At 38.2% G+C, this 12,355-nt stretch overlaps 1 protein-coding gene across 3 annotated transcripts in view; it reads right to left on the bottom strand.

Moving 5' to 3' along the window:
* The window catches only part of csmd1a (CUB and Sushi multiple domains 1a), a 500,723-nt gene extending 494,038 nt beyond the window's left edge, over positions 1-6,685 (bottom strand). Inside the window, exon 1 of one of the 3 annotated variants that reach the window (XM_035400756.1) lies at positions 6,192-6,647. In XM_035400756.1, the coding sequence (XP_035256647.1) occupies positions 6,192-6,258 (67 nt within the window). In that variant the 5' untranslated portion in view covers positions 6,259-6,647. Of the gene's footprint in view, positions 1-6,191 lie in introns of all 3 variants that reach the window. The other 2 variants (XM_035400757.1, XM_035400759.1) reach the window with 2 other exon arrangements.
* Between the last annotated feature and the right edge of the window lie 5,670 nt (positions 6,686-12,355).

The following is a 12,355-nucleotide window of genomic DNA, read 5'->3' on the forward strand; positions in this document are numbered from 1 at the left end:
CTACTGGGGTAGGGTCAAGTTAAGTCCGCCAGTGCTCTCCAGTTGCTGAATACATTTACCCCCGCCTACCCCCCAGGGCTCATACGGGTGACCGGTTATCAGCAGTGAAAGATACACCAATAGGTGCTGGTTCTCATGTAGCATGCTATCTGGCTTTTAAAAAGGAATCTAGCCACTGGCTCACTCGCAAATGTGTCGCAGGGGTGCGTAAGCTAACGTGCAGTGGTCTCAGTGTAGTCACAGATGACATAAAGGTAACACAAAAGTACGACACACTGCCAATTCCAAATGGGAGGGAAAATTGTGGACAAATATATTGCTTACATGTAACTGCCACTAGCTGACTCCTAAAAACATACTTTCTACTGTGTGTCATGTGTCACGCAGTAATAGGCGTGTTTCTGGGAGGGGTTGGCACACTCTGTCAGAGACCCCCCCCCCCATAGAAGAGTGTGCCACATGACAAAGACGTAGCCTTGAGCTATATCCCATTCAATAATATGGCAGAAAAAGGGGCCACAGTCCAAAAAAGGTGGCAGAACTCTGGTGGTTACTTTCGTTCAAAGTGAAATCTAATGCAGTTCACAGAGGCGGAATGCAGTTACTGTGATTGGTCCATTCCCTTTATCCCTGATCATGTGTTTCATGACTGACACCCAGACTGCGCAGTGAGGACAGCTGCAAATGAATGAGGAGAGAGAGTTTTGTTTTCTCTTGCTCAGTTGGATGCGTGGGATGACTGCAGCACATAGGTCAAATAGCCTGGTTAGGTGTCTGGAATTTATTTAGCCATACGTTTGTAAAGAGTTACATGTCTAGCCCAATGCTGTAGCTAGAGACAGAAGGGTGTCAGCACAGCTTATTCTGGTCGTGTCAGAGGAGACTTTTCCATTTAAAAATTCATATCCTTTATTGAGTGGAAGCTCTTACTGCAGGCCAAGCAGAGAAACACTTCCTTGACAGCGAAGTTTTATGAAAATGTGCAAAAGGCTTAATGAGCAGTAAAAAGAATTTAGAAGAATGAATGTATAAAACTAAGATGAGCTGGATGACTGCTGTTTAATGAATGTCTTCAAATCTAGTCTTATTTACTTACTTATTTTTGCATGAGTTGTTTAATTATTGCATACTGCCACGGTTATCCTTTTTGTTCCTGAAGTGAAAGCTTAACAGTAAAAAAAAAGCCATTTCATCCAATTTCAGTTGGTAATTTTGCTTTTTGTAGAAAGTGCCTCTTGCGCTGGTTCTGACCTGGTGTTTAAAAATTTATCTGCTTCCTCCTGGTAAACTATTCCTTATATAACTGTCTGGAAAAAATATCTACACGCAAAATGTAATTACAAAAATACAACCAGATGCAAACAGAACAATAAACAATGCTACCAGGACTGACAAGAACTGTAATTTAGTAATTGCTAGATTAACAACTATATTAGTAGCAAAAAGACAGTGCTCTCATAATTTTTCTCGAATCTAACATTGTTCTCTTTAAAACATTGTAATATAAATATGTATCAATATTCCTATTCTATTCCACACAGGCTCTTGTAAACTATCTGTATAAATACCAATATTATAAATATCAATGATCTAAAAGGGAAAAAATACCATGTATGGGACTTTAAACATCATATGCATACCCAAGTATGCAACATAGGACAGGTGAACCTTTAATATGTGTGATTATCTAAACACCAGTTACATCTACTATATGAGTCTGGAATCTTTAGGCCACTGGAAGGAAGGTTAAAGGTTGCTAAAAAGTCAATTCATAAACCTGACATTACCCCTTACATTAAATGTGCTTACTTTGTTCCACTCACATTTATGCTATTCTGTTTGTTAGAATGTGTTAATATCTGTGACCACAATTTTAAATTTGAGGAGAAGAGAAAGGTACACAGCTGAAATACTTTCTTTTCTAAACCACAAAACTGAGACGCCGTACTCGAAAACCGATGGCAAGCACTCCAGGTCTCAAAAACACAATATTCCTGTCGGCCAATCCCTGAGACGAAAAGCGTCATATAATGGCGGAGTTTGAAAGCAATCCCAGTTTAATAATGTTTGCCTTGACTGCAGCTCTCGGTTATTTTGCATCATGATACTGAGACAGGGGACGCAGTCAGGTCCGGCCCAAAGCATCAGCTTCCCGTTCCCCCACCATGCAATATTTCCTGCAGCCAGCGCATACACTCAGTGGACACCGGCAGCACCCACGTTTACAGAAAAGCAATACATTCCATTGTTTTATTATCTGCCGCAGTGGTTCTCAGATACAGTCCTTCAGCCCCACACTGTGCATGCGGGCTACTGTTACAGCCAATCTGTCAATCAATTAAGGCCGCTGAAAACGTGTGTTTAACTGGGCCTTTTTTTCCCTTCACCTGATTCACACAATGCAGGTTTGGCTCACTGCCATTTGCTCTTCATTTTCCAAAAAAATGGTTTTGTTTCGTTGACCAGATAATCACACATTCAAAAATGAGGAGCCCACTGATTTCACCTTTTAGTCTTTTATTTAATCTGTTAAAAAAGTAACCTCTTTTTTAATTAATCTGAAAATGAAAGCATTGGTTGATTTCCGACTTATTAAAAGTCCCAGGCAACAAATATGTGAAATTGGATGCATAGCTATTTCTAGCATCATGTGGTTTTTATAGGTTAAATCATCCCTCAGTAGACAATAAGTATATAACCAGCGTGCACGGGGAAGCCCCAGGACCTAGTTTCTGATCTACAGTACAATGTCCTATTCCTGTTCAAGTGGCCCCTGGGGTTTAGCAGATGCTTGATCATTTCTGACACCACTCATACAAAGAACTGCAGGATACCTGTCTTTGATTTGAAACTATACGAGAATATTCCATGCGCTAATCACAATGCTACATCTTTGATTTTTCTTAAACTGCCTCTGAGTCTATCAACCAGAGGTACAGACCATAACAATAAACTGCAATGCAGAATGATGTCCTGGATAAGATCAGACTCAAGTTACCAAGGAGATTACATGAAGGGATGCTTCATGAAAGCAAAATGCTTTGGCTTTAATGATCCTATTTGTGCATCTGCTGTTAATGTAAACAAAGTAAACTTTGCCTGTATCATGACCCTAGAGGATGTTTAAGGGTACAAACTGAAACATTATATTTGTTTGTACTGATGAATAACAACTGAAGAGTGTATGTCTGATAAACATAGTGCGTTGTGTATGTTTGTATTTATGCTATGAGTGAATAGGAGGTTATAAAACTTTGATACAGCACTTCCCCTGTAGTAAATTTGATGGTAAAGAACAGAAACGCACCATTATGACTACAATTAAATGTTGTGGCATCGATAGTCACAATAATCATAATGAACTGCTCATAATTTTCTAAATGAGGGCATTCTTATTTGTTTCATAAGTCAGTTCTATGCCACATTAGGTAACAGTTATGCATGTTGGAAATAAATAATCCTTTGCTTCTCTTGTTTAATTTATCTGTTCTTCCGATGGAGGCGGCATTAGAACTTATTTAAGCCTACTTCATAATTTAGAGGAGAACCTTCCTTGACTCCATGCAGCTTTGCTTTCATTGTACCCTATTCCCACAAGAACATGAGCCATATTTGAATGCAGCGCTTGCAGTCTGATGGATGTGTGATGTCTTGGAATCTGGGATTGGCCCTATGGCATGCAATTGTCATCTCACAGTTCCCTTGAACTATTAAGCTTGTAGGTCACTGGTGGCACTTCATTGGCAAATTAAGTTACTGTGAACATTTATTTGTTAGGTTTTCCTTCCAAGACCTGTAATATCCAATTCTTTCAGGATTTAAAGTCAGCGTGTTTTATTTAGTTTCTTACATCACAGCCGATCTGGTGTGAACTCAAATTACTGGAAAATGACCAATTATTCTGTAAAAACAACTGACCAACCATTTAAACTGCACAAGAACTAAGGTCTGTGCTGGATGCAGACCCTGTACCTTAACATACACAGTAAAGCATAACCACAGATGGAAAGACAATAATAAATCCGATGAAACTGCAGGATATTTATTCAAAGGAATTCTCAGTGTTTATCTATTTGAAATGAAATACATGCAACCATTTACTTTGCTTACTGCACTGTTGTTGGTCCCCACTGAACAACAGTAGAATACATAAAACGTGGATGACCTTTTTGCTGAACAGGGAGAAGTGCATGGCGTGGCATAATGGAATATTTCTGTAGATTTGTAACATGCTGGCTGATAAAACGAGATTAATTGGAGCTTGTCCCCCAAACTCCCCACATGCCTTTGAACAAGGCAGAGCAGCAGTCATTGTCATTAACTCTGATGGCACAGCTGTGACAAAACTAATGATTCTTTCATAAGCACGAGAACCAGTATAAATGCCTAAAGCATCACTAATTCCTTCGGAAACCGTGTCCTTTAAATAGATGAGCATAAAGTAAATTTACAGCTGGTCTTTGAATAATGTTTTATAGAGGCCCTTCACAGCCTGAAAAGTGAAGGTTGTAAAACGGTTCAGAAAATGAATGAATAAATAAAGACGTCATTGGGGTGAACGAAAGGGACTACTGCAAAACAATAATTGTCCAATCATCAATAGTATCCACTTTAGGGCTAAGAATGCCAACCTGATGTGAGAAGAGCAATTAAGATACTTAACATCGACAGTTAAATGATTTACACTGACGCGGAATGTATGGATTAAACCAAATATGTTTGTCCCTCAGGCTGATTTATCGAAAAATTAATTACAGATTAAAACTGCAGTGAGAAGTCTTTGCTGTGGTGTTAGACTGAAAATGTTCGGATTTTGTATTCCCGAACCACTTAATTTGAAGCATCATTAATTCCCAAATAAACAGATCTTGCATTCAAGCAAGTATTATATGATCTACTTGTAGTCCACAGCAGACTGACCAACCACTGCCACACAGGCAAAAACATTCCAGTGATACAAACAGGCACTATATTATGTCGAGGTAAATACCCTTGCAACGATGCGATGTGCTGGTATATTGCCCCCTCCTGCCTATTTTTGAGTTTATTAAATCGCAAATGTCATGATAAAAGCATCCTCTGGAATGCAGATGTAAAACTTAAAACTAATTACGATCATAAACCGACATTGATTGAAACTAAAGACCAATGACTTTGCCGTGTCTTAAAGTCAGGGTGTTCTACGGACACTAGAAAACAGACATCTTGCAAATTGACAAGAAACAGTTTTTGTTATTTCATGATACATATTGTCAGTTGACAAGTATGCAGTGGGCTTTCCCTAAACAGAATATCTGATTTGACAAAGATTCTTCCACTAAATAGTCACACATAGTCATTAGCCTACTTGAATGACAACCAGATTCTTTAGATCCAGCCAATAGTGTAGGCATTGAAACCCACAGGGCTCCGGTCACCAGGCCTACAGTGCTCACACGACCAATTAAATAACTATTAATGACCAGCATACAGGAAAGCAACATTTGGCCTTTCCAGATAAAGTTGTTTATATATGTTTAAAGCCGTGCCACGGACACATCCTGCCCAACTTTCCTGTTGCATGGACCACTAAATAAACCAAGTCACTGGGCTTCGACAGTTGCCGCCTGAAATCTTAAGTATCTAAGTTACAGTCACGATTACACAAATTTATGGAATGCGTGTCTTCCTGAGGGAAATATGGAGAGTAGGTAGCAGCTGAAATGCTGAGCGCAAATAGTGAAATATCAACATTTTAGGCTCCGCAATACAGTTAAACTGCTTTCGTTGTTTTTAGACGGAGGAAACGTTTTCTAATTACAGTACCCTCTGTTGTAGCCTATTAGTTCCAGAAGATATTAAATTCGTCAATGTGGGGCGGTCTCTTCTGAAATGTAATAAGAATGAGACTGACATTCATATTTCACTCAAATGCATATGTATCAGCCATTCAAAGGCCAGCGCTGAAACAAACGACGTCCTTAAAATGAAATCAAGACAACTTGAATTGACGAATGGCAATGTCACTCTAAACCGTGAGAGCCATATGGTCGTCGATGTCTCTAAGTAGATGCAAGTTTTGTGGACAGGTAAAAACAAACTAAATAGATTTCCCCTGCGACTGTGCGTACCACACCAGACATTCCGTATAGTCGCAATCCCAAGAGTGAAAACGGCGTCAAAATCAGATAATTAAAATGCTGCAAACTTACCATAAACTGCGGTAATCAGACCTGCGAAAACAAGCAGAATATATTTTAATTTCCCCATTTTAGGCATGTCCGCAGTTATTCCAGGCAGCCACAGATTTTCTTGGGCTTGATTTTCAGCGATCACAAAAATGCATAGAGATCCAGCCTTGAAAAAAAGACGTGACGCCTATGGTGAAGGGATTCGCCTAGATTAGCTCTCATATCATCAAGAAGGGCTACTGCAGAGATAAGCGATAGAACAGCTGAGACCCAAAGAGTCTTCCTTGATCCAAGGAGAGAGACAGAATGTGTGGGAGAGAGTAGAAGAGGGGAGAAAAGACAGCCTATAGCCAGCAGAAGGATCTGGACTCAACCATCACATAGGATACAGGGGAAATGTAAAGCAATCTGAGAGCACTGCAACTTCGGCACCAGTATCGCCCATTCGAGCAAGCCTCTATACAGGTGTAAAAGCATAGAATACAAATTGTGCCTTTAACTAACCATGCAATCAGAGGCTTACGGTGTAACAGCCAGCGAAAGCAATCTAATCGCAGGGAACTTAAAAAATAACAGTGTTCGGTATTGATTGATCTCATTATTGTGGGCCATATAAACTCTGTTTAGGACGATAAACCTGATTTAAACGTCTGTTAAATTAAATTATTGAATAATTTTGTTATGGGGAAAGCCTACGATTTTAACTAATGTCTGAAGTAAATATTCGCATCCCAATTTTTCGTCGTGAGGAAAATTAGCATATTATTTCCATGTCATTATCCGTATAGTGTGGTTTTATCGGCGTGTTTACCCCACTTTTGGAATGGGTCACCGATAAAAAAAATCCACATATTTGTTGACGGCGGTGTGACTAATGTGTGCATTGTTGGCAGATTCGGGGGGACGCCTCCTTATATTTAGAAATAGTAACCGCTCCGAATCAACAAGCTCAATGTCACCACCACCTGCTGGTCCGCGTCAGTACGCATGCAGAATTAACGGACGAATTAAAACAAAAAGTATATGAAACGTAGAATTGTTGAATCGTGAAGACTGTTGCAAATGTTTTCTGCTTATTTTTTTTTAATGGATGTGTGGCTGAAGACGTTTTATAATATGCGCAATGAACAGCATTGTAACATAACATATTCTCATGAACCTCTTATTTTAAAGAGGGATATCAGAAGAATCTTCAAGGCAAAAATGATTTGTCCGGCATTCCTACGGTATGAACTGCGCCAAGTAAGTACATTGGACAGCGCACGGAGATTTAAAACTAAAACGTGACTCTTCTGCCATCTAGCGTAAGTGTTCGTAACGCGAAAGTTCGCAGCGTGTTTTTGAACTCACTTTGAATTAAATGCAAATATTATCAACGCAAATAACCTTCACAGAGCCAACCAAGTGGCAATCCATTGGTCAAAGACATGAGACCTAAAACCTCTTTTAATGTATAGGACTTACTCTCTTAATTTCTCTTTAAAATCTTCAAATACCAAAATAAAAACCATGCTAGTAGACAGGCCATCATACATAGAACATCAACAAAATAACCAAATGCCAAATAAGCCGAATACCAATACGACAAAACAATTTATCGCTGGACCTCAACATCTTTTCAGACGTGCACGCATTTTTTTTTGTGCAGAAAAACGCAAATAGTTTTCAGAAACACGCAAAAACAAAGGCCGACACACGTAGGCAACAAGATTAGATACGTAAACATGCTGAACTGGAAGTTGTCGGAATCTTATATAAATGATAAAAATAGAAGTTCGATACTTTTTTGTGTGGCCTATCATGTGCATGCAATTAATGATGGTACGTTTAAAACACATTTTTGAACTTAAGAGTATTCAAGAATAAAGAAAAGAGTCATTCAGAGAATAAATCATTATTTACATGCACATTTAAAAACAATCAAAATATTTTGCTGAAATTTGAGGGTAGCTGTACTTTCATTTCAGTTATGTTGTTAATATATTGCTCGGATATATTGCACTTTTCATGAATGACAAAGCACTTTACAATGTGTATATACACACGAGTTTGTAAGAATGTGCATGCAAGTGTATGTGTGTTTGTGTGCCTATTTTTTACAAGAGTATGTGTGTGACTTACTATCTCACTGGTAGGGATTTATAAAATATCAAGTGTGCCCATAGAGATAACCCTTTGAAAATGGTAGATTTGATCAAGGGTTAAGCCAGGGAGAGTTGTAAAACATAAATACTAAGTACTGCAGGCATGCAATAATTTGCAGTGCAATTTGTAATTAATCATGGCATGTTTTATGCACTTGACACATGCATGTAATATATGAGGATTATCCAGACAACAAATCATTGTAATCATTGTACCCTTGAGGAAGGTGTTTAACCTGAACCGCTTTGGTAAAATATCCAGCTGTATAAAAGGATTATATATATATATATATATATATATATATATATATATATACAATCCTTTCTATTCTCTCTATTCTTGTCTCTCCCTCTGTTTCTGGTTGGAGGAGTCCTGGACAAACCCAAGCCTCACCCTTGTGATGACATTTGCATCATAAGAGACTTTGTCCAATAGATTGGGATTCACTTCTCTTTTATGCTGGCGACTGAAGATTGTGACCTTGGTTTCAGTGAGGGAACTAAAACAGCGTGTGTCTGCTGGAGAGAAGTGCTGGATGAAGGAGTGGTTTCTTATTGTTGTACATTATTATCCACATGGAACCTCCCTGTTGTTTTGTATAAGTGGTGCAAAAGCACAGGAAGTCCTTTTACTCTGCATCTTCTGCACAAGCTCAGACAGACAATCCAGTGACATAGAAAATGTTTTTTCAAGTATATTCATGCCATACACTAATACATTGCTCACAACCCCCAAAAGAAAAATGTCTCCATATAATCCACCTCTGAGGCAATCTGAGCTCAGCTTTTTTAACCATAATTCCCTGGGAAATGCTCATGCATCAGAAGCGGCCTTTAAGTCTTCATTTTAGCTATCGAAACCTGGGCCCAGAACCCCCTCATTCATCATATCACAGTGGGTGAGAGGCAACATAAGTTGATCTTACTCAGATGGCATACATGTTTTTACATCTCATCCAGAGAAGTATATCCCTGCCCTGTTAGAGAACACTGAAAACTGTAGCTCTCTCAGGTTATCACATCAATTGTTAATTCCCACAAGTCAGATGCTACTCCTCTGTCTGGGTACTGCCCATCTGCCCTCTTTGCCAGAATAGATTTTTTGATGCTCACCCAAAGGATTTAGATACCTGCATATTATGAATACTCTGTGCCACTTCAATATGGTACTGGACAGTATTAAACCCCTTCCTCTTAGCAAGAGCAACACATTCTCCAACCCAACTAAACTTGATGCTTAAAAAATACTCCAGAACCAGTATATTAAAAATAACCCAAAACAATATGGAATTTTCCCACAATGTTTCACAGTTGACACAAGGACCATTTAAACATGAGACTCACGTTTCTGACCCCAAATACAATGTTGATTCAGATGATCAGAAAGCTGAACAGTGGTGCCTTGAACTCGGGCTGTATCTTGTAACAGTCCATTTTTTATGGAATGCCCCTTTAAGTGTGTGTGGCTTTTATATGCATATGTATGACCATGTTGCTATAGTCACTGATGCTGCTGCAGTAGTGTCAGAGTCAAGATGGTGTTGATGGAAGACAGCATAATATTACATGCCTGTGTATTTATACCTCAGCTCACAAAGGTAATGCAAAAGCACTTGTGTTCATTGGCTGCTCCTGTCGTATGAACAGACAAAGTTATATTGCCATGAGGCCTGGCTTACAGAGTTGATACTGATGATAAATATTGGTATATGCAAGGTATATACAACTATGTTGGAATCCTTTCATTCTGCTCACCACGGCAGTGGATATCAAGTACTCACATCAATCAATTCGAAAGAAGTGTCTGAAGGTCAGTGAAGGATAAAATATAATCCTTTGGACATGCACAACATTGTTTTGAGATCAAAATGCAAAAGTGATGTGGAAATGACATATAAACCTAAATATCAAGTGATGTAGAAATGACATATAACATTAAATATCACCAATGCAACAAAAACAAATACAAAAATATTAGTTTGAAGTAATTTTTTAATGAAAAATGTATTTCAACAAATAAATACGAAAGGCTGTGGTGTTATGACCAAATGTTTTTAAAATAAAAATTGTGTTGTCCAAAATCAGACAAACCGCTGCATAAAACCTTCTAATAAGATGAGTAAAAACAATTCAAATGAATCAACTCAACAAAAGAAACACAAGGAAATGTACAAATTAACCATTTTTCTAGACTAATAGGCTTATTTTAATTAATCCCACACTAGATATATGGTGGGATCCTGCAATAGATATATATTTTTATGAAAATAGTGTTACTATTTTTAGAAATCAAATGAAATATTACTTGACTAGTTTACGGAACCCTAAGGAGTTAAGTATTCGTAAACAGGCTACAATTTAAGTACTCCTTAATAGCCTACCTGAAAATAGGGGCTCTGATTGCTAGTTAATTTCTAAATAGTTTGTGCACCTTTGGCAATGCTGTTGAGTTGAGTATAAAAGATTGTACACAGCACCATTTCACTGATGAATGCAATATGCTTGAATCTTTAACTTGGATGAAAACATTGAGCGAGGATCTTTTCCGAGTGTAGTTACTTAATTATTTAGTCATATACACCTCTGTTTCAACCTTGCAATCAATTCCTATTTAAAATGCACATTACTTTTTGGATTTTCAGCCACGAGTTGAGTACTTGTTAATAGCATGCACAAAAATAAGAGGCTCTGGGTGATACTTGCTCTCAAAATTAGTTTGTACAGCTGTGGTGATGGTGCAGAGTAGGCTATAAGACTGGCATCAGTGGACAACTATTCCACTGATGAAGGCAACAGCATGAAAAGAATTTCAGTCTTTTAGCTTCACCTTAACTAAAAATGTTCAGCATGGATCTTTCCTCAGTTTTTACTCACTTCTTTAGATCTACACACCTCTGCTTTTAAGTCAAAAGGGCAAACTAAGATTACTTTTTGGAAAATAAAATAAGATTAAAAATATGATTAAATACTGCTGCCCTGAGTTAAGTAACCTAGTTGTTAATAGCCTAACTGAAAATGGAGGCTGATTGCTTGTTCCCCTCTAATTGGCTTGTGCACCTGTGGTGACTCTATAAAGGTGGGTATATAAGACTCCCATCAGCATGCAACACTTCAATGAATGCAATACCTCAAAAACAGTCAGAATCTTTCAGCCTTATTTTAACAAAAAATGTTTTGCATAGATATTTCTTGAATATAGATACTGTATAGTATGTTTCAAAATTGCTTACAACCTTGAGCAAAAAAACCACCAGTTAATGCAATAAGTTAACCATTTATTCATTTGGGGGGTATGCTTGTGGTCATTGTCTTGCTAAGAGATCCATTTGCAGCCAAGATTAATGTTCCAGGGGGGGGAATACCAGGTTTTTTGGCCAAAATGCCTTGGTATTTGCTGGGGTTCATGATTCCATTGACCTTAAAAAGAGCTCGAGACCAATAGATTTAAAACAACCTAAGGAAATCAGCGATTTACCACCATATTGATCCATTGGTATGATGACCTCAAAATGTTTCCTCCTTCCAATACCAAATGCACTGCTAGTTTGCATGGCCAAAAAACTCAGTTTTGGTCTAATTTTACCAGAGCACATGATTTCAGTGATTTGCATAAAAAAAATTTTTTTTAAAAGATCAAAGCAGTAGTGTGTTCATCCATTATCTATACCCGCTTATCCTGGGCAGGGTCGCGGGGGTGTTAGCATTTATCCCAGCATGCATTGGGCAAGAGGTAGGAATACACCCTGGACAGGCCGCCAATCTATCGCACACACACCATTCACTCACACACATACCTATGGGCAATTTTGAGTCTTCAATCAATCAGCCTACCTGCAAATTTACAGACTCAAGCCATTATTTTCTGCAGCTTATTTTATAAGGGCTGTCATTCAAGACCGATTTGGGTCATTCTAGTATTTTCTATTATACTATCATTATATAGGCTACAGTGCAAAAAAAAAAGACACTATCGAAAAAATGATTAAATTTGTCGCAATTTTATTTTGTTGTCAGTGGGCGATCAGCTGTTTTCTATTTCTG

Source organism: Anguilla anguilla, chromosome 18 (assembly GCF_013347855.1).
Source record: "Anguilla anguilla isolate fAngAng1 chromosome 18, fAngAng1.pri, whole genome shotgun sequence".
Classification (NCBI taxonomy): domain Eukaryota; kingdom Metazoa; phylum Chordata; class Actinopteri; order Anguilliformes; family Anguillidae; genus Anguilla; species Anguilla anguilla.